The 26,403-nt window shown below is 42.9% G+C and overlaps 1 protein-coding gene across 28 annotated transcripts in view; it reads right to left on the minus strand.

Annotated features, from left to right (window-relative positions):
• The window catches only part of ABLIM1 (actin binding LIM protein 1), a 288,773-nt gene that overhangs the window by 31,318 nt on the left and 231,052 nt on the right, over positions 1-26,403 (minus strand). For 12 of the 28 annotated variants that reach the window (XM_016146396.2, XM_016146385.2, XM_016146382.2 and 9 more), the window contains 6 exons: positions 16,687-16,774; positions 13,730-13,788; positions 11,208-11,291; positions 8,202-8,249; positions 2,436-2,513; positions 1,603-1,758 (listed from right to left, as the gene is read on the minus strand). In XM_016146396.2, coding sequence (XP_016001882.2) covers positions 1,603-1,758; positions 2,436-2,513; positions 8,202-8,249; positions 11,208-11,291; positions 13,730-13,788; positions 16,687-16,774 — 513 coding nt within the window. The remainder of the gene's footprint in view (positions 1-1,602; positions 1,759-2,435; positions 2,514-8,201; positions 8,250-11,207; positions 11,292-13,729; positions 13,789-16,686; positions 16,775-26,403) is intronic. The other 16 variants (XM_036222117.1, XM_016146388.2, XM_016146401.2 and 13 more) reach the window with 2 other exon arrangements.

A 26,403-nucleotide genomic window follows, 5' to 3' on the forward strand; every position in this document is an offset into this window, starting at 1 on the left:
AAGCCCCGTGTGGATGTTACAGATGGATAGTTTCCAGCGTGTTTTAACCTTGGCTGAATGCTGATTTTGGACCATTACTTGAGTAACATCTACGTGAGTGGACTCTGATCAGTCTATGGACGACTCCGGTTTAAAAAAATAAAAAGGTAAAACTTTTTAGAGTGTGGCGAATAGGCCAGGGAAAACAGGAGCTCATGAGACCGGGGTAGGAGGTGACAACAGGGACTTTTGACCTTGAAAGGGGGACAGGGGTGGGGACACCCCAGGGGCGGAGAGGCAGCTGGTCCAGCAGCAGGATGGGTCGGCGGGGGGCGCACGAATAAGCCCCAAGGGGACAGGTACCGAGGATAGTAGTAGCTGTCATTTGCTGCATATTTACGAGTCTGGCTCTCTGCTCATTGCTTGTATAGGTTTAGTTAATACAGGTTAACTTTCACAGATGATAAGTTATCTAGATATTACATAGACATTAACCTCTAACTGACAGTTTATTTAATCCACACTGACGCACCATGAGGAAGATTCTGTCATTACCCTATCTGTTTTACAGATGAAGGAACTAGGATCAGGATGGATGTCACACGGCCAAAGTCACACAGCCGGCATGTGACGTCCCCAGGCTGAGCTCTGGTAACTTGATTCCACAACCCTGGCTCATACTCCTGTACTATACTGTGATGCCATTCTCTGTTTTTTTTTTTTTTTTTTTTTTCTAATTTTGCACACTCTATCTTACTCTGCTAGAAACTGCAGCTGTCAAAATTTAGGGAGTGTACGTTCTCTCCTCATGATCCCCACATAGTTCAGCTTGCCCCAAGACCAAGACCATCCCCCAACCCCCCACCCCACAAACCCCTCCTTCCCTATTCTCTCTGCCCAGCTCACAGAATGACAACTGTGGCTTTCTTCTGTGGGCACAAAAAGGGGTGCTGTGATAAATCACAAATCCCTAACTGGGCAGGTCACGGTGGATAGTGATGCCCAGACACATAACGTCTTTAGTAAAAGGCTTATCTTTGTCTGAAGCCCCGTCCATTGTTTCTGTGCATCTAGGTTCACACACCTCTGAAACGCCCCCTTTCGGAGCCCTCCTTCTAAAGCGTGAGCCTGTAATCCAATCCCCACCTTGGTTTCTCCAACCCTCTGGAAATCTTCCTTATATTCATTCCCTCCTAAATTCCAAATGCATAAAATCGGCTGTAAAACTTATCCTCTGGAGCGTTGGAGATCTTGCTCCCTGGCATATGTCATCAGTTAAGGCTCAAATAAAAACTCTTATAAAAATTCTCTACGGGTTTGGATGTTTCTTACGGAAACACCTCTCGGCATGCCAGCGTCACCGTCCTGCAAACTGCTAGAATGCTTATTCATCTTTCACTTGTTTTCTGTGTGGCTGTTCCGCTCCCCACCTCTCTGTAACCTCCTGAGGAAAGGGACAGTGGGCCAGGTTTCTGAATACCACAAAGTGCCTGGTCTGGAAGTTGTGCAAATAGGGCGCAATCAAAAGGGCCCTCTGACTTATTTGGACTTTAACCGGTCGTTCTTACACAGGTAAGGAAGAGAAGTAAGCTGTACAACTCGCAGCTTCCAGGAGTTTATTACCTCTCCCAGGCTCTGTCTCTCCTGTTTGTCGTCATAGCCCGAAGCGTAGAAAGGCTCATAGGTAATAAGATCTGGACGTTCAATATCATAAATTGCCTTGACCTTGGGAATGGCTGCTAAATCCTTGTAATCCAGGATTTCATTGTCCACTTTTGCCTGGCGAAGTTAAACAGAAAGAAAAGTTACTCAGCAGTGCCGTTTCTTTGAGGAACTACTATTAAACCAAAACACTTTGCTTGGTGGAGCCGAACTCTTTAGACAGTTGCCCATTTATACCATATGTTAATCACATTTAAAAAATAAGTCATCATAAGCTTAGGAAAAAGTCTACATGGAATTCATCAAGTAGAGAAACCTGTACACCTTCAGGATAATTTCCTAAATTTATTACAGAGAAGGAAAAGCTCAAACAGATGGTCAAAAAATCCTCCCAGATGGCTGAAAAACAAAAACTGCATGTTTAATAAACTAAATATTTAAATACCTTTGTGGCAGAATTTAAGAACACTTACTATCAGCATAATAAAGCATATAATTAATCCCCATATATTCTATACGCACGTTAGGTGCAATGATTTAAAGCCCTGCGCCATATTACTATATTTTATGGGTCATTTACTCAATCACTCCACCGATGGTCATGGTCACCTATAAATTTAATTACTCAAGGAAAACATGATAGAGAGAAAGCTGATGTACAAAAATGAAAACTGAATCTCATAACAGAAATAGAAATCATTCTGAATTGTTCTGGTTCTGGATTAGCTACTCCGCTATTATCATCTGCTACTTCGCCTGTCCCAGAAGTGCCTCTTCGGGAAGTAGATACTCACATAGATAGTGTGGCCTGGAGAACCAGGGATGCTGGAGCCTGGTCTAGAATAAATGCTTTCGGATGAAGTCCTGGTAGGCTGTAAAATAAACAGTGATTTGTAAGATTCCAGGCCGTGGCTTCTGAATCAAGACTGGCCTACGTCCCTAAGCTTTACCTAAAAACCGAGCCCGAGAAAAGAACCAAGATGGGGAACTTTTCCGAATAAGGGAAAATATAACCTAGAGAGAAAGGTAAATGGGAATTAGCTGTACAATCAGCCTTGAAAAATGTATCTGTGGCTTTTCTGTCTCCTCTTCCATGTTCCCTACAGGAGCTTCTGGCTCTACCTTCAGGCACGTTTCTCTCTGTCTCCATTGCCGCGACCCCGGTCACCACCTCTGCTCCTTTGGCTACTGCAACATCCCCTCCTCTGTGGGTTTCCTGCCTTCATTCTTGTCCTCGTTGAATCTACCTGGCGCACAGTGGCCAGAGAGGTCTTTTAAGAATATAATTTGGATGGTCTCCATCCTGCTGTGGTTTCCATGCCCACTTAGAATAAAGTCACGACTCCCAGGACCTCAGGATTTCGTCCTTGCCTTCTTCTCCAGCACTATCACCCACGAGCCACCATCACCCACAGAACACGGTTCATTATCCCCTTTTCAGGGCTCTGATCCTTGATGCTCCCTCTGAAATGCTCTGATCCACGTTACTTGGTTGATTTTTTCCCCCCTCCTTCAGTCTTGGCTTAAATATCACCTCCTCCAAGAAGCCCTCTCTGACCTTTCAATCCAGAATTGGTTCACCTCGTTATTTTCTTTCATAGTGTCATTCTTATTTTTCCCTTTGTAAACAAAATTTATGTCCATATTTATTGGTTTCCTTCCATCATTTCTTACCTCCCTCATTAACTTTAGTTATGATCTCTACGGTTTATTTTTTTCACTGTATGTGTCTAATGATCTACACAGGTACAAAGAAGACATAAATATTTGTGGAGAGAATGAGCTAGAATTTGTGAATTTTAAACAAATACTAAGTTTGTGGATACCTGACTCATATTAAGTACATGACTTGAGCCAAACCACACACAGAGTCACTGAGGTGAGGTGAGAGGTCAGCCGCTGGGGAAGATAAAAGAAACTAGACTTCATAATATAAGCTTCGAGAGTGGGAGGGAAATGCATAAAGTCGGATTCACTGCCCCCTATCTCTGCTTGGCACGTTCTGGAAAGTTCTGCCAACAAGACCGGAGGCTTATAGTCTATTGTTCCCCAGCATGCAGCTATCTATTCCTTGGAGGGAATATTTGATTATTCTAAGTTAGGAATAGAACCTTTTCCTTGTTGGTACTGTTTCTGCTGACACTTAGCACCTTGAATATGCATGTAGCTGAGCCAAAAGAGCCTCCAAAAACAAGGATGCTGCCTCCCTAAGTTAATTCACATCTGAAACAAAGAAAGCCAATGAACTGGGCCAGTTAGAGGCAGGCAGTGACCACACTCGCTCTAACAGGAAGCATTTACTGCAGGGCTGTGGCCAGTCATCTCGGCTGGCGAGATACCAGGGTGAAGGGGCTTGGGGAACCCGCATTGCATGAGCAGAGCTGTGCCAGGCGCATGGCTTCCGGCCAACACCTGCCACACACAAGTACTTTCCTTCTGAGGTTCTGATTTTCCAATCATGGGCACATCTCAGTATGAGAACATTCCCAATTCGGAGTATATTGAAAGGATTCACATAATAACACTATCAAAAAGTCCAATTCCTTGATCTAATTCAAAATAGACGTGACATAACCAAAGTTCAGCCCTTCTTAAAAAAAAATAAAAAAAGATGGCACATCTTAATAAAATTGAGCCAATATCCACCTCCGTGGGATAATAATTAACCATCGGTTAATCCTCATCTTCAAGTGGCCAGGAGCTAATATTTGCCAAACCCAATATCAAAATGAAACCTCTTAAGTAACAACAGAAGAACGTTTACAGCAGCTAACTAACGTTAATTGCTCACTTACTATGTGACAGGCCCTGTGCTGAGTTCCCAGGCGTGATCTTGTTTAATCCTCTCAATAACCCCACAAGGTAGCTGCTGTTACCGTCTCTACTTTACAGATAAGGAAAAAGCATGAATGCTCTAAGCCACACAGGTAGACGGGTGTCAGGATCTGAACCCTAGAGACAGAGTCCAAGCTCTCAATCCCTGCACTAAAATTTCCCCCATATTGTAAGGTAAGTGCGACCATGCATTTCCCAGCAACATAGCTATGGGACAAAGAAGGTGAAAAGAAAAATATTGAGATCAACTAGTGCCTGCAAACCGAAAATACTGCCACTGGCTTTATGAGAACGCCCTGCATATATAAGAATGAGCTGTGTTGGGGTGGGGTAGGAGAGGGTGCGGGACAGGCGGGCATCTTCAGTTACTGCTGTTGCTATGACAATGGCCTATTTTCAGTAACAAGCAGTGAGGACACTGTGTGAACGACCAAGTGCACAATGAGTTTTAGGGTCTCTCCCACATGAATCATCCTGATTTTGCCAAACGAGGGTGGGGGTTGCTTTCGGCCTTTCTTCTCTCAATGCACCTGGGGGTGGCTCTGAAGTGTTTTGTTCTCTCGTGGACTATGTGTGCTCACAGCTGGAGAATGATGTGAGTGCATGTCAGGAAGGGGCCTTGCATGCTGTCTTCCAGGGCTGAAAAATTCCACGGAGAGGGAAGTCTCTTGGCTGCACTAGCCTTTTTCAGCTCAGTCTTCCTCTACCTCCTTCCTTCGCTGGATCAGAATATCCTGTGGGTTACGCAGGCTTTCTCAGAGTGTTTATCTGGTTCACTTACACGATTGATGATGTTGGGCTAATGGTTTTAAGAGTTATCTAACAATGGGAATGTTTGTCAAGTCTCATTTGAGTCTTTTAAAGGTTTTCAGATTTGGATCACCTCTAATTTGTATACCCCTGCCCTGGGTTCTCTGATTGCAAAATAAAGATTTTAGGTTTTTAGAATTAGAGCGTTTTCAAAGTCAAGTCGGTGTTGACCAAACCCGCCATGGGCGTCTTCAGACCTCTTAGCGTCACTGGAGAAATGCTCAGGACGTCCCCTGGAGACTCAGAAGCTGTCTGTCTTTCACTGCAGTCACCACTGTTTGCTTCTGCTTCACTCTGACCTCCGAACCTTACTGTAAAACTTACTTCCACAGGTATCTTGTTTATGGGTTGGGTTACATTCTTGCCTGCCTATTTTCTTACAGTAGTCCTTCTCAGTTTTCCTGTCTAAAATGAAATAATGGGATAAAACACAACTCTGTATAATATAGTGCGGTTAAAAGGCTGGCTTTGGAGTCAAATAATTTATTCAAATCCTGGCTCTACTGGTTGTATGTCAGTACATGATTTTTACATTTTCTCCTCTCTCTCCTTTTTCTTTTGACTTCCTTGGGCTTCGACTTCTCCATTTACAGAGTGGAGGAGAGGGTACTAACAACTACTGTTTCATAGGGATAAATGGGACAATATAGATAAAGCTGTGAGCACCCTGCTTGACACAGGGCAAGTACCCAGCATTTTCCAGACATCTGACATCAGGCAGCTCATCTCAAATACTCAACGACAGCACTGCCTCCTTCTGCCCCTTATGATATGACAGTCCTTTCAAACATGAGCTACAGAGACTGGACTTCGCCACACACTTGGATGCCTTCCTATCGAACTCGGATGTGTTAAGTAATTTATCACAGTAGATGGGGCAGCAGTCCCACCTGGAGTTGGCAAATGTCCTTCCCCTTCCTGAGAACTCCATTATGAAGTGATTCTGTATCCTCCCGAGACACTGACTTCCTGCTTAGGTCTCTGCTCCGGTAATTAATGCCCTTCCATGCCGTGCGGTGAAGACTCGGACAGGCCTGTCTCATCTGCCAGGACAATTCCTGGTTTTGCTGCCTCTTGACCTGTGCTCAAAGCTTAAACAGTGCACATGGATCGCCTGCTTTTTGTCACATTCCCTAATGGCTCTTGAAGTGCATTTCCTGAACCAGCAGAGATTAGAGAGGTTCCTCCCTTATAAAGATAATAAAAATATTTTTAAGACCGAACTATTTAATCTCAAATACTTGGAATTTTATATTTCAATTCTAAACATGTAAATTCTAAACATGTTGACTGTTAAATGAATATGATTATTATTAAAAGAATCCCTTTTTATTCGTCTAGCTGTATTTTTTTCCCCTTAATTAATACATAACTCGCTGAGGGTCTCAAGGGTCAAGGTCTCCTCAAAAGACCCAGCGCTGTCTTCCCACAGAGCAGCTCGGATCCACTCTAAGTGAAACTCATCTTAACCTCAAAAGCGACAACTTACTGACTCGCTTTCCCTCTTTCGACTCACAATGACGGTTTCTTCTTTCCATTAATCCTAGTGTCACCACATTGAGCTGTGACAACGTTTCACTGATGATCCATATTTCCACGGATGATCCTCATGCACAATTATTTAACCTAAATTACTATTTCGACCCATTTGAATATCCGGGCTAACAACAGTGACCCAGTAATTACGAACTGCATTCAGTGACACAATGGGTCGACAGCCTTTGGTTCTGGAATCTTCTGTGAGAGCTACAGCTATGATGAACAAAATTATTCTCGTGCCTATATTATAAATAAAGATAAATTTTAAATATTTCTTCTTAAAGGTATGCCCACTTCTGTAGAGACAGGAAACAAGGACCTGTGACTAAGCTGTGAAAAGCAAGTGCAATTTACTTCTCCTTTAAGCACCTTTTCCTTCATCCTTAAAGAAAAAACCAACTTGAAAGAACAGTGAGAATAATTCAGTTCTTTGGTTAAAAAAAGTGGGAGCGGGGGAGGGGCGGAGGAGGCATATAGATAGAGAAAGGACTAGAGACAGTCTGTGATCTCTCCACGTATGTTGCCAATAAGATTTGGCAAATGATTTAATCATTATTTCAGCAACAGGAGGAAAGATGCCTTCAGTAAGACACTTCTAGTTGTATATATGGCTGCCCTCACTCCATCTCTCATGAAGAAGGGGTCCATACGACCTACATTTCTTTCCTCAGTATACCTTCACATACTCTCTTTTGATTTCAATAAAGGTTTTTATTTGCCTAAGAAAAAAAAATCAGCAAAGAGAAGTCTCGCCGGAAGACGAGTAGTTCATTTCAATGGGTAAAAGAAAAAAATGGCATTTAATCACTTATAGGAGATATTTAAAAATGCATGTCTTTTCATCTTCTGTATGAAATCTTAAAAGCAAAAACCCTCTAACCACATTTCACCCTGTTTCCCGTATGCCTTGACTTTGTCCGTCTATCCTGCTGTTCAGAAGGCACAGTCACAGAATGAAAATGACATTGAAAAAACCTTTTTATGTTTCCACTCCAGCTCTCATCATTCTTCAAATATTGACCATTAAAAAACAAAATAAAACAAAAAAAAAAACTTACCAGAGTTCTGCCTGGAGAGTAAGCAGAGAAATGACATTTTTCTATTTACTCTCAATTATGGGCCACCATGCACACCTGGTCCCTTCCCAGGTGAGTGCTGGAAAGCGCTCTACCACCACCACCTCCCCACCGACTCAGCAGGAGCAGGATGCAACCACTACCTCTAATTTGCATTTATCCAAAGCCATGCTCTACGAAGGGAGACAAACTACAGGCAACTTGCAACCAGACTGCGAAGGTCTTGCGAACATCTACAGGACGACTACTGGTATAAGGCGAGCGACACCTTATACGAAGTGCTGCTAAGGTTGACAGTACCTGCCTTGGGTTTTTGTTGAAGTTCACTAGGCAAGGTGGTGATAGGAGCTGTAGAAGAAGGAATCCTTTTAAAATCTATGTACGTTGAATGCTCACTCCCAAGTCAAGGAAGCGTGAAATCAACTCCTTTGGAAAAAAGACTTTCTGTTTGAGAGGAAGCAGGAGGGGCTCACGGGCACCCAACCCCTTCTCAGGAGAGTTTCACAAATGCCATCAGTCGCTACCACAGCCAAGAGGCTGGGATGTCTTTCCAGCATGAATCGTAAAGACCAAAAAGAATAAAATAGTCGAAGTGAAAGCTGGGAATAAAGTGGTACGTGTTGTAGTGCCACGAACAATAATCGACCATATTATTTCCTTTCTAGACATAAAGCCCTACTTAGCTCCTTTTAAAAACTACACACACCGTATTTGTTTGGTATGTTACAGGTTTGCGAGCGCATATGTTTTAAGAGGCGAATGTTAGTTTTAAAAGAAAAAAATAAATCTCACACCCATTTTGTATGGCAGCCCTTTCATGCTCTAGTCTCCAAAGACACAGCGGTGTGGCCTTTTTAGAATGAAAGCAAGTGATTCACTCGGATTATTACGAACTTGGTCCTGGGAATATCATGTGTTTCGTCCATGATGAATGGCAACAGGAATTACAAATGCTCAGTACTGAGTTTTACCTATAGACACAATTTGCTGTTCATATAAAACTCTTCCAAGTGAGCAGAACTGGAATACGTTTTTCTTAGGTAATTCTATTTTAATCATTTTCTTTGATCTGTTATTCAGCAAGAGGAAAGAAGGAGCGATTTTAGAACATAAAGAATAAAATGACTTTCCTCCACAACAAAACCCAGGCTGATTTCGGGGGGGGTAGAGTGCTGCATGGCCTTGTAAAGAACACAGTCAGTTTACCTAATAACCAAATGTGTCTGACACTCTCTGGGAAAATGAATTAATTACTATATAGGCCACGGTATTTGAAAAAATCAAAATGTCTGTGTAACTTGAGAATTGCTTTAGGGTGTTCAGACTTCTTAAGAGTTCTGGTGGGCTGTTCTTCGAGGGCCAGTAGGTGAAGGGGACTGTGTCAAATGTCCCATTTCCTTTGCTAGGTCCCAAGCTGCTTACAACTCCCTGCAACGAAGCTACGGTTGACTTCATTGATATTTATGGCTGGATAATGGGGATCGGATGTCCCTTTTGAAAAACAGGATAGAAGGAGAGATGTTATTAAGAACAGATCTCTCTCTCTTTTCTCCTCTCTCCTCTCTCTCTCTCCTCTAACTCACCATTTCGCAAGATGCTCCACTATGTCTTAGTCTTAAGTATATGGAGTAAACCAAAATACTTGCTCGGTATTTTTCGTCAAATCATGAAAACGCATCAGTTGGTTATAGCCTTAGGCTATAAAATAGGACACTATTTGAATTATAAAATATTGTTTTGGGGGGAACACCCCAAAAACGATTGGAGAAGAAGCTTCTTGCCAAGTAGAGGTACTAATTCTGAGCAACACAATAGGGACCAGTTTTGGTTGTTCTGCTGAAGTCACTTTATGTGAAAACTCTGCCTTTGGAGCTAAAGCTTTAAGATGCAGTGGAAATCATAGGACAAATGCGAGTTGCTGTGTCACTCAGCTCATGGGCCAACACACCACACCCAGGCCCGGGACCTGCAGTCAAGGCTTACGGCCTATGTAGTCCTGGGCCGCCTTTGTTCTGCAGATGAAGAAACGTAGGGGTTTGATATCTAAAAGATTTCTTTCTGCTCTAAAACGTTATACTTTCAAACATCTTTCAAATCATTGGAAGGCACAGCTTAAACTACAACTTTTCTGAGCGTCAGTGCAGTTCTGGCTGGCGCAGAAAACAGGTGTGGGCGCAAAGCCAGACGGAGGCGCTGCGCGCGATCCTGAACCATCAGCAGAGCTACCAAAGGGGCTGCGTGTGGGCACAGGTGGGGTTGTGGAGAGTCGCTTGTAATTTAACAGGCCAAGGTTTCAACTGATTCTCAGAGACCCCGAAGAGGGGTAAGTATGTGCCAAGAACCCAGTCTCCCGCCTCAATGCTCATCTGGAGGGCTGGCTGAGTCCGCCCCCCGCTCCTGCAGGACACCCTCTTCCTTAAACACCATCAGACGGAGCCGGAGTTTAAGGCACTCCTCTTTCCGTCTTCCTACGTTCCCCCCCCCCCCGCTTCCTCCTTATGGAATAGTGGAAAGAACATGAGTTATGGACTCACAAGGACATGGGTTCCAGTCCCAGCTCTTCCACTTAACTGGCACGCTACCTGTGGGGGAAGTTACTTAACTATGACAGGTCTCAGTCTCTCCATCTGTTAAGTGGGAATAAGGACGGCCTTCTCATGGGAGTTCTTAGAAGGGCCAAATGCGAGTGTATGTAAATCTCCTGGCGTTTGCAGAGGGGCTGCCAGGGCTCCTGTTTCCTTTTCCACTTCACTGCTTCTTTCTTGAACTAAACCATTCCCTATCCAGGCAGCGTTTCCTCAACTCTGTGCTTCTGCTCTTCTCTTCAGGTGACCCCTGTCTCATCGTCTCCACACGCTCAAATCTCACCCAGCCTCCAGGAAGTGGCCTCTTGAGATCCTTTCCCTCGTCTGATGATTTTTGATCCATAACCTGTGATATGTTTCTGTACCATTTCATAATTATTTCTCTGCCTTCTCTTCCCTACTAGTCTACGTCTACAGCCTCCAGACCACACTACAGCTGAGCGATGGCAAATATCTGTTCAACGAACAAACATGTGAACACACAGGACCAAAGGGTGGCTTCTAACGTGCTTGCTTTAGCCACCGCTCTACATGAAAACATCGATCAGGGAGGAAAACAGCCAAAATCAGAATGTGAGAGGCACTCTGTGGGGTGAGAAAAAGCGTCTGCCTCCGCAGGAGCTGGAGCGGTTAAGTGGACAGAGCAGCACAGGGGGGAAAAGCGACAGAGGCCTGGGGCCGGGACAGCGGCTCCAAGCCCCGGCCTGGACACAGCGCCAACCTGGAGAGACGGAGACCGTCCTGTGCGTCGAATCAGACTTTTGGGATAAAAGAAATCGGATGAAGAACGCTGAATGTTTGGTGGCTGCCGTGAGACACGAAAAAAGGGAAGAATGAACAAAGAAATAACCTCAATTTAGAACACTATCCAAAAAAAAAAAAAAAAAAACCTTTCAGAAAAGTAATTTGACAGTAAACACCAAGAGTCATCGTTTAAGTTGTGTGTGTGTGTGTGTGTGTGTGTGTGTGTGTGTACGCGCACACGTGCTGGGCCCAGGTTTAAAAGCACATTAGCTGGTCTTCAAGTCACAGCATATTTACCTATGTCCCAAGCCCCCACCCCCGTGATTCTGTTCCCGTGATTCTGTTCCATTTATTTTGGCTCAGGCATTCCGTATGAAGAGTAAGGAGCCCCTGAAGCCACTGAGAGATGTTCTTTTAAAAATCTGTTGTTACCAACGCCCCATTGAGTTCTTAAATAGCAAGACTGTGGAAAACTCAGTGCCATTGCCGAAAGACTCTTAAAACATTTTCATTTTGCTATGGTAACTGCACTAATGTGACACCCAGGGAAAGGCCGGGAAATCTTGGCTCGAGATGTGTGATCTGTGGACACACCCTCAAGAGAGCATAAGACTTGTTCCCTTATTCAAAAACGGACTCTCCTTTAGATCCTACCATGTCAGCACGTACCCCACTCGGGTAAACTGGAATGTCTTCCCTCAGAGGTGCGTCATGCCCCTCACTGCTGCCTTCCCAAGGTGAATGAGCTGTGGGCTGACCTGACCTCCCCAACGGTAAAGGCTGGCTTTAGAAGAGCTCTGGAATTCTCTAGAAACCTTCCCTAAGGAAGGAAAAAACAATAGCTCCTCTTGGCCGGAATGAGTGGAAGGATTTCACTAGCTGTTTTCATAAGCTTATCCAGAGAGTTCCATCAAGATGTGATCAAGAGTGTTGATTTATTTTTTCATCATTTTAGTAACACCATCTGCAAATTCGAGCAATCCTTCCATAAAGAGAAAAGACAGCATTCCATGCAGTCTGCCTCATTAGCATTCTTCTCTTTGTCTCCCAAAAGACTTCATACAAGATGAAGTTAAAAAAAAAAAAGGATTATTCAAAAGACCAAAAGCAGCACTGTAGAGACAGTGTGAGCCACTGGCTACTTGGGTGGTTTCTGGAGAGCACCCCCAAATATACTGTGAATTTTATATTCTTATGATAAAAGTGACAATAAGCACTCTCTCTCATGTTCTAGGACTTTATAAAGATAACCCATTTCCAAAGCATCCAGGGTTTCTCAAAGATCCCAGAATCTGGCACCCATGGGTGATGTTCCAGTGTGTGCCTGCTGGTCACTGAACTTGAAGGTTACGTACACATGCTCAAGTTGAAGCTGTATGTCAAAATAGAAACCAAAACCAGCCTGATATTGGTGGGTAAATTCCTTTTTAGTTTGTCTTATATTCGCTCGACTATTCTGAGAAAAGCAGATTTTTTATTTTTATTTTTATTTTTAATGCTTAAAGCCACTACTGGGTTACATACATTACTAATGGCAGATTAAGAATAAATGAGACCACACTCTAGAGTCTGGCCACCAAAATAAATTCGGTCCATTCTTTACGCTGAGATGCCAAGTAGAATACAAGCAAACTCCAGTTTTTCCAAGGGAACCACGAAGTTAGCTAAACAGAGAGAGCCTTGTGGGCTGGGATCTAGTCTGATTATTGCTTTGAAAAAGACTTCACAGCCCAGGTAAAAAAAACTGGGGGCATCTGAATAGGAAACAAATTATGATAATGACCTTACGACTGTGTACTGCTCTTCGCGTCTGAAACAGATCAAGTATTGTCATCTGGAGGTGCTCCGAGAATGGGCTAAGACCAGAGACGGCTTTAGAAATGAGAGAAAGAAGGGGTCGATCCTTTTTGCCCTTGTGCTCAATATTCTAGGATAGTTACTAAAACATCTTGAAGCTGAGTTAAGTTCTAAAACTAACCAGGATGCTCGCTCACATTGACACGTCTGGGTTCGAGCATTATTTTCCCCAAAGGTTTTATATGATGAACCATCAGCTTTTGAAGATGGCGGCTACTTGGTAAATTTGGATCTGCGAGGGCAGTAAATGTACCCACAGCTGGGCACTGGAGTGGCGCATTATGAACCGAGTGCAAAGGGTCTGGTGAGGAGGCCACCGGATGTTGGACCTATGACCTCATGAATCATTTTTTCTCATCTCTATGTCTTGATGTTTCCCTTGAATGCTTTCCTAAGAATCTGACTAGTGAGGCAAGTCTTACTTTGTCCAACACAAGCATCTGAAACAAAAACCACAATCAATTTAAGGTAGGAGGGAATTTCCTTCCCTGGCTAAATGGCCTTTCAACTTGGTCTGCTATAGAGAAAAGAAGTCATTAAAAAAAAAAAAATGTCACCCGAATTCCAGCCCCAAGAATTAGTCACTGTGAAACGTATGGCCTGCAAATACACCTGCCATCGCAGCTGTAACGACTTCCTTACCCGCAGCTTCTCCTCCGTCTTGGTAGACTGCTTACAGTCGGGATGCCAAACGGTAGAACCTGTAAAGACACAGCACACAGCTGAGGGCAAGGGAAATGGAACGAAGCCACAGTCGTCCCAGAACTTCCAAGAGTGGTTTATATCCCTCTCTCCCCGGCATGGGCAGGCGCTGTGCCCAAATGAGCCCTGACTGCTCCGGACTCCCGGTGTCTTCCTCGTCTAGTCTGAGCTCGTTCTGTAAAGGTCACAATTCCAGACCGGAGACCACTGACTGGGCACAAGAGTGTTTTTGTGCTTCCTACAAGCTGGGTTTAATTTCAGAAATATAAGCCATCGGCCATGTTTACATAACATCAAAAACAACCCAGCAATTCAGGTGAGGGAAGTAATGTCAAACCAGATAGGCTACATTCAGAAGCAAAACTCAATGAATATTTTACTCCAATCACACATAGTCACCTACACAGATATGGGCAATCAGGCCAACTAATAGAAAGGTTGAAAGTTACATGACAAATGCAACCTTTTAATTAACTAAAAGAAGTCTTCACTTGTACACTCATAAAGCTACTACTTAAGTGTCATTTTCTGTTCCTGAGTCAATGCCTTATTTTCTCAGAGTATGAAGCCCTTCCACGGATGGTACAAATATATCAGAACTAAGCAAAACACCTACCTCCGATAGGAAGCTCTCAACTTGTGAGAATCCAAGCCAGCCTATATAATTTTGTGTGCCTAAATATGTGTCATTTATACAACTATGGGTAAGACCTATATGTAAGTCCTATGTTCACATAAGGGCATGTCCGAATGTGGCGATGGGCAGGAGAATTAGAAGAAGCACTCAAAAAGACTGAGCAAATAAAGTTACTAAGTGGAAAGCAGTGAGTAAATGACATGAATTTAATAAAAGTCTCAGTATGACTATTAGGCTTTCTACATTTTATTGTTGAAATCTTTAACTCTCCAAGCAGCAGTCTGTGTGTGGTTGAAAAGACACCAAATCAAGATAATTCCTGAATTATTTATACCACTGAGTTAAAATCATATTAAATTAATGACGAGGAAAATACATTTCATATCAGAATGATACTTTAATCCCTTTAAACAATCGTTTCTATCTTGCTTAACCCAGAGCCAAAAAAAAAAAAAAATGAAAAAAAGAAAAACAAACAAAAACCGGACAGACACACAGTCCCATCAGCACTAACGCTGACTCTGAGGCTGGCGACAAAGCACGGGAAATGATCTCAGCTCAGAGCCAAGGCCCTCGGGGTCGGGCCCAGGAGCAGCGTTCGCTGTGAAGCTTCTACTGAGTGGGAGTCCTTGGCCCAGACACCGGGTTTGCACACAGTGTCACACTGTTCTCCAGGGGTCAGGCACACAAGGAGTGTGTCACAGAGAAGTCAGATGCCGAGGAAGATGAAACTGCTCATTCTTCAAGGATGTGCCCGAGAGGGCAAGTGAAGAGGACTGAAACCCAAGAAAAGGCGTACAGCAATCCCGGGGATTCTGGACGCAGCCCACCTGGACAGACAGCTGGTTATCTGCAGTGGGAATGTGCTGCACTCGTGCGCAGCTGGAAATCACTCTATTCAGGTGAAGGTGCAGAGTTGCACCCGGAGCCTGAGTCGCAGCTCCTAGCAGACGCAGGGCTGACAGGCACTCTCGTGTCTTTGAGTGCTGTAATTGACACTCTAAAACCTCAAAAAAGCCTGGAAACCAAATGAAGAATAAATCTGCTCCATTCTGAAAATGCAAAGTGACACCTGCCTATTGCTACTGCGAATGTACAGCTTGTCCTCAGGGAACCGTGTCATATAAAGCCCGCACGAGGCCACAGATTTGGGTTCTTGTCACTTGTCTTTATTGGGCTCTGTAGAGTTCAGTGATTTTTTAAATTATAATTTTTAAAAGGGATCATTCTACAGCTAAAAGGATGTTTGGGTGGTTAAGTTCTCATATATCTAGTGTGTTTCAGGGGAGAGGGGCTGAAGCTTTGCTTTAATATTCCAGGGTAATTTCTGTAGATGTTTCTTGGTTGCATGAAAAAACTGACAGCAAAACAAACCATTCATTAAAAATACACATAGTGTTATGTGCGAAGAGAAAGGAAGAAATGATATGCGAAGGCAGATGAGACCCAGTAATTACCAAAGTTGAATGAGCAATAGCTCTTACAGCTCCTGCTAATTTTACTGATAAGCCCTTGTCTATTTAATGATGCTTTCACAGCTAAAAATAGTAAATGCTTGCACAGATGGTACTGTTTGACTGGAAAAGAATCTTTCCCTAAAGCCTCTCTGGGAAGCTTCAGAATTTTAGAGGAGACAAAAACTAGTCAGAGTTGTACACTGGGAAAATTTCTCAAGATTATTGTCGATTAAAAAAAAAAAATCTAATGGCTCCTTGGTAATGCCACCAGAAACTTCTCTATTTCTCTTCCAGGGACTTTGGGCGTGCTCTAATTCTCTCTTTCAAAATGAGAGCTATGTCATCTTACTATGTCATCTTGCAATTCACTAACTATGAGATGTTGTTTTTCCTGAAAGCCTGGTTAAGGGCAAGATAGTGAAAGGGGAAAAGACCAAGCAGCTATCCAATGAGCAGCATTCTCTTTTGATATGTTATTTCCCAAGCACATTCATGGAAAGGGCGGGAGGAGATGTTCCTCATCTTCCTTAGGTCCAAAGCACCAAACATCCAGTCCTATTCATTCATTCCAGCAGCAACACTTCCATTTGCTAACAGCCTTGGGGGCTCACTGCCAGCAACTCAATTGCTTGGCTGATTAATACTAACTGATGAGGTAACTTCTGGCCACATTCATTTTGGATCCGTGTGGCCTTGCAGCTAATGAAATGCCTCCTTCTCTATAACAAATAAACAAGCAAACAGAGCAAAGGTTTCCTTTCCCCAGGTGGAGAGAACTTAGTGGGTTCTTGAGTCCATCTTACCTTGAAGATACATTTCCTCTCCTTCTGTGAACATCTGGTTGCATCTGCTGCATCGTGCACAGCTGGGGTGATAATGTTTGTCACCTGCCTGCAAGAAAGAGGTAGGGAACATTTAGTCTCTTCTGGTCATGCCTCCAGCCTCTTTTCTGGACTTGGGATTTGGAGGAAAAAAGAAGCTGAGGCAGGAAAAATAATTGCCCGATTAACCAAACTTCCTATACCAACAGCCCTAGAAGGTGAAGCCAACACTACAGGAACTGGGAGGGTCTCAAAGACCAGCTAGTCATGCCTGTTACGAAGGGGCTGCCTTGCCTCTTGCGATTTCTGCCTTTCATTTCTCTCTTGGCTTGTGTTCTCCTGGATGCTTACACATCACATGCCTGAGATGAGTCCGCTCCATCGCCCTTCCCCGCCTCCCCCAAAAAACCCATCTCAAAAACATTAACATACGAACTGATGTTGGAGGCTAATGATGGTTTGTAGTAAAGCAATAAAATGAAAGGGTCCTATTAGCAGGTTCTTGTTTTCTTAGCTAAACAGTCTGAAAATCATCAAATCCACCTTATTTACAATCAAGATGAGAAAAACCACAGTAAAATATATCATCTACTGCTTTCTCTCAAAAGGAGCCCAAAGTCTCTTCTGCGCTGCTTACAATGACCTTTTGCCAAAGTCTTATATTAATTGTTTTCTACAGAAGGCATTTTCCTGAGGTGGCTCTGCATTACCCATGGGCATGCTACGCTCCTGAATATGACAGATGCCACCGCAGCAGGTGTTGACTTTCCCGAAGCAAAATGTCACTGGTCACAGGGATGATTCTCTAGACAGGTGCCAAGTCACATTAGATTCATGCTCCAAATACATGCCTGACGAAATGAAATATTTTTGCTCATAGCTTAGCAAAAAAAAATCTTACCGCCTAAACAGTCTCAAATGTACTCTGTGATTAAATCATTTTATCAATCGATTGCGAAAAACATTTATTTTTTAATAACCATATGCAAGGCAGTGCAGAGAGCCTAGGATTAGAAGTGGGTGCACCCTGAGCCTACAGGAAAGCTCACCGGGAAGTCAGAGGGCAGGCAGTGACTCCTTTCTCACACCCTCCTATAGAAAACTACAAATCTCACACCCTCCTGTAGAAATGGCGAAAGCCGCTTAGCAACCAGAGTGTGAGATGATACTCGGCTGCTCAAGATAATCGAGTGGAAAAAAAATCTGAAGTCATTTAAAAGCCAGGAATACAATCTTTTCAGTGGTATTTGCCAGAAGATTCCAGAAGCGGTGCTCTTGTTCCTGTCGGCATGGTATGTTTAGTTTTTCCCCCCAGGAGGCAGGGGCTGAGGGGAGCATAGGGAATGTCAATGCAAAGTAGCTCCCTCCCTCAGGCCATCCGAGGTTCGATCTGAGTACAAGGAGGCAGGGAGAAGATATTGCTAAGTCCTAATCCACGCTGGCTCAGCTGGGGTGACCATGCTGGGAGGCCCCAGTCAAGGCAATCTCTGGATTCTCAAGGAAAATGGAAGGGAAAAAATTAAGGCTTCTTGATAGAAATCTGGCGCAGTGAAAAAGCATACCTCTCAGTAAGTTAGGAATAGAAAGAACTGTATTCGAGCTGAAAAAGTTATCCATCATATTTAGTGGTACAAGATCAGAAGCATTCTCCTTAAGGACAGGAACCAGACAAGGACGTGTACTTTCACCAGTGTTGTTCTACATTGTTTTAGTCCTAGCCAATGTGATCGGTCAAGGAAAAGAAATAAATATAATAAAGGTTATTAATGAAAGAGTTCAGTCGAGTAGCTAGATAAAAAATTAACACATAAAAACCAATAGTTTCCCCATTCACTAGCAATATAAATTAAGTCAGCGTCACAGGAAAACAGGACCCCATTTGTAATAGCAACAAATAAACCCTTCAGTGCAAGATCTACATAAAGAAAACCATAGAACTTAACTGACTGATGGACATAAAAGACTTAGAGACACCGTATTTCTGGATGGGAGAGCTAAATATGGTAAAGATACCAAGTTATCTAAAATGAACCTGTCAATGCAATGCATTCTCAAAGTCCTCATAGGAGTTTCTTCTTCAGAACTAGACAAATTAATTTTATAAGCTCGCGCAGAAGGAAAAAAAAAATGCTCAAAAATACAAAGACATTTTTTGAAAAAAAGAGCAGTAATGAAAGGGGGGATTTCCCCTTCCTGATATTTTAAGGCTGAAATCATTAAAGTACTTTAATTCTGGTGCAGGAGCAGAAAATAAGCCAGTGGAACAGGAGAGGAGACAGGTGAGAAGCCACACACAGGACCATGATAGAAGCGGTGTTTCGAATGAGTTGAAAACACAGATGTGATGAGAGGTGAGAGCAATGGGTTCCCCACTTAGAGAAGTAACGAGACAGGAAGAAAAGACATGCCACGTGTTTCAGACAAAAGATTATCATCCGGAATATACGAGGAACATCTTTAATAAAAAATGAACAGCAAATGGGCAAAATGCAATTTCTAGAGGAAATATAGATGGCCCCAAAAGTAACGAAGTAGCTCAGCTCCACCAGGAATCAGAGAAACACAATTTGGGGCAAAAAAATTTTTCTTCATCCAATTGGCAAAGATAAAAAAAAAAATCTAGTGTGAGGAAAGAGGCACTCTCACACACTGTTGGTGAGCAAAATCCTTTTTGGAAGGCAACTTTGGAAATATTTATAAAAATGTGATATGTACGTACTCCGTGACCTACAAATTCCACTTCTCAAAGCTATCCTACAGAAATTCTCCCACATGCCCCAAAGCGAATGCCCAAAAGATATTCAGTATTATATAAAATGGTAAAGAAAAAAGGAACAGAAAACAACCTAAATAAGAAAGGGGTTAAGTAAAATACTGAATTGTATATAGCCATTAAAAGAATGAAGTAAATGTATATGTACTACCATGGAAAGAAAAAAAATCACGTGGAAAAATACTGCTTATAATACAGTCATGTAGAGTAGTAGTCAAGAGTATGGAGACACTGGGGTAAGCGAGACTGGATTCAAATCCAGTTTCAGCACTATGTGGTCTTGTGACGGCGACGATCTCTCCAAACTTCAGCTTCCACATCTATGAAATGGGTAGAAGAACAGCACGCACCTCATGCAGCTGAAGAGAGGACCAGACCAGCATACTGCCTGCATCTCCTCATCAGGCCTGTAAGTCGGGCCCTGTTACTACTATTCATGTCAGAGACAGCACACAGGTATATACGTACGCTGATATCATAGTGCGTCCTGCGAGGAGAGGAGATAAGGAGAATGCACAAGCATCACTTCGCTGCGACTACCTCTTCAAAGGGAGGGAAGAGCAGGGCTTGGGCCCTACCAACTTCCTTTGTATTCTTCCGTATCGTTTCGATCCTTTACAGCGAGAATGTATTTTGTGTTGCAATGAGAAAATAAAGACAGAGGGGAGGAAGAGTCTACGTCTCCTGGAGTCATGACATCCGGGTTTGAGTTTTCACCCCGGCCTGTACTAGAAATATGGTCCTGAGCACATCACAAACTCTTGGAACCTCTATTGCAAAGTAGAGACGATGATGTTGATGATAATAATAAAAACGAACATTTTTATTGTAATTATTCTATATCAGTCATTATTCTATGTACTTCGTAAATATTTAGTCATTTGTTTCATAATAACCTAGGAATGTAGGAACTACTATGATTCCCTGTTTTACAGGTGAGGAAGGTGAGGCTCAGCGAGGTTTAGAAACTTGTCCATGGTCACATGACGGGGAAGCGGTCTGGCTCTGGAGTACATGTTATTTTTTTTTTTCAAACAAAATGACCTCCTCCTCCCCCCGGTAAGTCTAGTACCTACTTGGCACCACACATAGTTATTACCTTATTACTGACCATATTCCGTATGGAGAACATGTTCTTAACGGCTACTATAACCAGTAACCATAACCATGTAGTACTCGACTGCTCTAACTACCTCACAGTGACACTGTCAGGACAAATGATCAAATGACATTTTGAAAATGGTGTGATGCGCTACAAATAATAATAGGAATAATAATAATAGGAATAATAATAATAGGAATAACAATACAATAATCCTCTGCACAGAGATGGTCCCGGTGCCATTCATAAAAAGAAGCTTGCTGGCGTGGCTGAAGAAAGCCTTTCTGAATGCTACCCTTTCCCAGGGACAGACACTGAGAGATAACTGTCTTATGTGAACTGTCACAGAAGGCGGATGGAAGATACATCAAGGCCCCAGGGGGCAGGGCTTTTCTCTACCAATCAGCAGCAAAAGCACTGCTAAGAACAATACCATCGCAATGCCAAGGACATCCGTCTTGACCCAGGCACTAGGTTCATCCCACGATGCTGAACTTGTCAAGATATCCAGTGAGCCAGAATCCAAGGGGAGTTTCACGGCCATTCAAAAGCCTTTGTTAGGTAGCAGTGCAGGCCTGGGGGGGGCCATGGGGCCGGATGCTCAAAAATAAGTGAGCCCCTCCTTTGCATGCATGAGCCACCACATCTGTTTCATTTCTTCTTACACAGGCACCCGTGACGGTTCACAGACAAGCCCTGTGCACAGGGCCAGGAAAAGTATCAAGAGCTGAACACGGACGCGGGGTCGTATGCAAACTAACTGAAAAATGGATGTAGCTGAATCAAAATCATTTAAATTGAAGTCATTTTTAGAAGAAGGAAAAGAATTTTAGATCATAAGCAAAATAAAAGACTAAATAGTGCCCACATAAGGACAGATAACTAACTCACAACTCATTGTGGATAGGAGGTTTTTGGTTATGAACTTCTAAAGCACAGTGTGAGCTTTGTTGGAACAAGTGATTTCACAAGCAGGGGTTACCGGGTACCTGGCCCCAGGCCCACACATGGCCATTCTAGCTCTGCCTGAGCCCGCGAGGCCAGATGTACCTCTAGGCATGCCTGCCATCGCCAGTCTCCATCCATCTTTGTACGCTGTTTAAAGAAATTACAACCTTGTTTTTTTCATTTTCACATACTCAAAAAGCACATGTTAAAGTCTACATTCTGGCTGACACCAACCTCTACGGACAATAAACAATTTGCCTATTTAGCTGAGTTTTGTAAAGCACCGGCCTACACTTTCAAACTGCTAAACATTGCTTGCCTTTAATATGCCAAGTAAGTCAGATCTGTGTAGTTGTAATGACTATCTGGTTAATCTCTAAATTGAAATATGAACTTTAGTGTCCAGGCTAGAATAACATTTGGCTACATACTGCCTACTTTGGAGTAGGATTTAATGTAAGGCAGCACCTTTTTGATGAAATCTATTGTCTAGAAGAGTAGAAAGGAGTTCTGAACTCCTTGTGGAAATGGGGTGGTGAGGGGGTGACTGACCCTGGAAAAGGCTATCATATTTGGAATCAGGAGATTTGGGTATCCTTCCTTAATTTGTTATCACGAGACCACAATTATGTCATTACTTACCCTCTCCAGCCCCAGGTACCTCATCTGTAAAAAATGAAGGGCTGGACTAGACGATTTCAAGTCCCATTCAGCTATAAAATTCTAAGACTCTGTGAGAAATCTCGTACTTCCCTAAGCTCGCATGGCAGTGTCAACAGAAAAGCAATTTGGGTAGAGAAAGGAAATTCTTGGTGGCATGGAATGGAGTTTAAGCAATGACTCCACAGTGTCTGATCCCCAGGAGAAGGGCTGGTGTCATGACTAAGCCCTGGGCCAGCTATAATAGGCCACCAGGGGGACAAAAAGAGAATTGCAAATATAGACCCCGTCCTTGGTCCTTGATCGGATAATCTGCTTGCCTGATAATCTGCTTAACTCCTGGACAGCTGACTGTCCCTTTTCAGTTTCTCCTCACCCCCTTTCTCTGGGAGTGCTCTACTCCTGATGCGAACCAAGGAGATGTGGAAGGTGGCCTTTGAGGTCAACCTTCGGCCATTTATAACTTAGGCCCTGCCTACTTCCAAAAGGGACCTGCAGATGCTTATCAGAGAAAGCCATGATTTAAAAACAATTGAACAAAAGCTTCAGAGGAAAAGAAAAAATCAAAAGGCCCCAAAGCAAGGCAAACATGTTTGTCGTGATCTGACCTTCTCAGTAGGTGAGAACAAAAGCGAAAATGGGCCGCGAAAGTCTCACCGTATGAAAAAACGGCCACACACAATTGTCACTGGAGAGGCCAAGGTTTTCCGATTCTAAATTCGTGACAGGAATCCTAGGCTGAGGCTCCACGGGCTCTTGCTCTGTGCCAGGCACTGCACCAAGGACATTAAGTGACCAGTCTCAAAACAGCCCTGTGAGGTGGATGCTATTTACAATCTTGTTCTACAAGCAGAGAAACTAAAGCTCGAAGTGAACGATTTACCCACAGCTCTCGGTGCTTCCGAGAAGTGGAGCTGGGCTTTCAGCCCATGTCACCTGACCCCACGCCTGCCCACTGTCACTGCACTGCCTCCTCCGAGGACCAACGGGAGCCTCACAGAGCGACATCAGCTCTGAACAGAAAAAACATCTTCCACACTAATTCCGCTGACGGCTGGAAATGTCCAAATAGTTCTTTCTCATATAGACCCTTGGAAATAAAAAAAAAAAAAACCAAGGGCGTAGCACTGAAAGATAACTGAATGAAGTCATTTCCATAAAGGAAGTTAAACTATCGAGGTCTAGGTTTGAAGTCTGTTTTTTTTTGTTTGTTTGTTTTTTGTTTTTTCCTCAGAGCTCTAACTTGACTCAGAGATGGAGTCAGAATACCCAAAGGAATAAACGAAATGCTTTCTTGCCCCTGAGACCCACACACACAGCTCTGGATGACGGTGATTTCAGAGTAAGGACATACAAATGATCGGAGTCTGATGTGTTGGTCTACATCCGTTTTCTAAATATACTGTGCATGTGCCATACCCAAGAGCCTTTTAAAGAATGGGTGTAAAGAATGACGGCCCTATGGTGAGAACCAGAAGTGAGCTGCTCTTTTTTTCATTTCAGAAGCACTGAAATGAGTCTATGTAAAGCATCATGAAATGGGAAAACACCAATCTGGGTGGTACTAAAATGCCAAACCTGATGGCACATGAAGAAACAAAGGAGTAACAGAAATGTGTTGCTTATGTGCTAGGAGCATGGGTGGGAAGGGAGAGAGAATCACGCGAATTCTGTTTCACTCCTGCAGGAAGGCAGTGTGGGGGCTGACTCAGCCTCCTCTGCGTTTGCTGTTTTGTCCCTTGAAGTGGGAGAGATTTCCAACACGACTGGACTGGCTTGATCTTCCAGTTGAACACTCACCTATTCCAGGAGGCTTTTTTCCTGATGCTACATCCTGAACAGGCAGGATAATGAGGGTGTGCCTTAGCCCAGAGTTTGTTACTTGGGCAAAGGTGAATAAACCAGTCTGCTCAGACAGCTTTCACAAAGCCCAGGGAGCTCTACAGAAGTCTGTGCAAAGCCAGGCTACAGAGATGAGAGCATCCTGCAGCCCCTCCACCTCGCCAACCGCAACTCCTGCTTCAAACACATGTGCTATGTCAGAGGGAGGGGTGGCAGCTTGTCTTCCCCAGTGAAGATGCACACAATAGTGCTGAAAGAAATATACCACTGGCTTCCATTGTTCTGGTTTCCTTTGATAAGCTGCTCAAAATATAAAAGAGCACCAATTCCCTTCTTTTAATAGGAGGTAAAGAACACAACAAATGGCCACATCCCAGAGCAAAGGCATGATGATGACTTTTTGCAGATAGTTACTGCTTTCTCATCTCCTGCCAAGGAATAAAGTGCAAAAACTCTAAAGCGGTCTTTGCAATCTAACTGTGCTATATAAATGTTATCTATAAAGGTATGCATTCTTAAAGGACTTAACCGGTAGCTGTAAACTGATATCTAGATTCAATGTAATCTCTCCTAAAATCCCAGCTGGTTTACAGAAATTGATAAGCTGATCCTACAATCTATACGGCAATGCAAAGGACATACGAGAGTCAAAAAGTTTTGAAAAAGAATTGGATAAAGTTGGAGGACTTAAACTACCTGACTTCAAAATTTATTATAAGTCCACGAGTAATTAAGACAGCAACATATTGGCATTGGAATAGACACAGAGGTCAATGGAACAATAGAGAAAGTGACAAGTCAGCCCACACACTTATGGTTAGTTGATTTTCAAGAAAGTGCCAAAGCAATCTGTTGGGGAAGGGCCTTTGTTGCCTTTGCAACGAATGCTGATGGGAAAGTTGGCTATCCATATCCAACTAAACGCCTTCCTCCCACCACACATAAAAAGTAACTTTAAATGGATCATAGATCTAAATATAGAAGATAAAACTTCTAGACAAAAAACATAGGAGAAAGTCTTTGTGACCTTGGTTTAGGCAAAAATATCTTAGATATCATACAAAAGCATAATCCATAAAAGAAAAATTGATAAATTGGATGTCATCAAGATTAAAACCCTTTTTTTCTTCCAAAGACATCATTAATATAGAAAGACCTGGGGTAGACTGAAAGAAATTTCATTTTGGCAAATGTATTTCTAAAACTGGACAAAGTATCCAGAATAAAGAAGTATTTCAACTCAATAAATTGAGGCCAAGCAACTCGATTAAAAAATGGGCAAAAGATTTAACTAACAGTTCACTGAAGAAGCTACATGAATGCCGAATAAGCACATGAAAATATTTCAAACATCATTAGTCATGAGGGAAATAAAATTAAAACCACAATGAAATACCGCTACACACCAACTCCAATGGCTATAACTATAGACTAACCGTACCAAGCATGGAGGAGGATGTGGAGAAAGTGGAACCCATCCAGTGCTTGTGAGAATGTGAAACGATATGGCTACTCTGGCAGCCTCTTTCGCAGTGTCTCCAAAAGCTGAACATTAAAACACCATGGGACCCACGCTTCCACTCCTAAGCATCGCACTAAAGGAAATGATAACATATGTCCATGCAAAGACATGTACGTAAAAGTTCATAGCGGTGTTATTCCTAACAGCCCCAAACTGGGAACAATCCAGATGACTGTCAGCTGGTGAACAGACAAAACGTGGACCAAGTGATGAAACGCCGCTAAGCAACAAGAATGAACTATTGCTACACCGTAGTAGAACCTTGAAAACACGATATTAAGTGGAAGAAAGCAGACACAAAAGACTAGATATTTATATGAAATTTCTAGAAAAGGCGAAACTAGAGATAGCAAATAGAGTGGTGGTTGCTGGGAATGGAGATGAGACTAGGATTAGGAGTAGGATTTAGGATTGGATTAATCGAATGGGGGATGGAAAAGTTTTAAAATTGCATTGTGGTGATGGCTGCGCAACTGTATAAGTGTAATGAAATAATCAAATTGTACACTTATAAGGAGTGAACTTTATGGTACGTAAAGTATTTCTTAATAAAGAGACATGAAAAAAAAATTTAAGTCATTGTTTCTGTCTTCAGAGGAATTACTATTCTCTTTGTATGTAAAGAGAAACTGGACTGTGGTGCAATTATTAACTTTCCCGGGACCCCACGAGAAGCTGAAATGAAAATCTGGACTATTGCATTAACCCAGTGCAGCAACTGGGGATCTCCCGGCCAGGTCTGCGGCGGTGTGCTTTCACACACAGTATTTAATGGATTCTTCTCTGATCCTTAGAAATAGGTGACATCATTCTTCTTGTTTTATGGTGATCAAACTGAGGCTCAAAGGCCAA

The sequence above is a fragment of the Rousettus aegyptiacus genome, unplaced genomic scaffold, assembly GCF_014176215.1.
Source record: "Rousettus aegyptiacus isolate mRouAeg1 unplaced genomic scaffold, mRouAeg1.p scaffold_m13_p_6, whole genome shotgun sequence".
Lineage (NCBI taxonomy): Eukaryota > Metazoa > Chordata > Mammalia > Chiroptera > Pteropodidae > Rousettus > Rousettus aegyptiacus.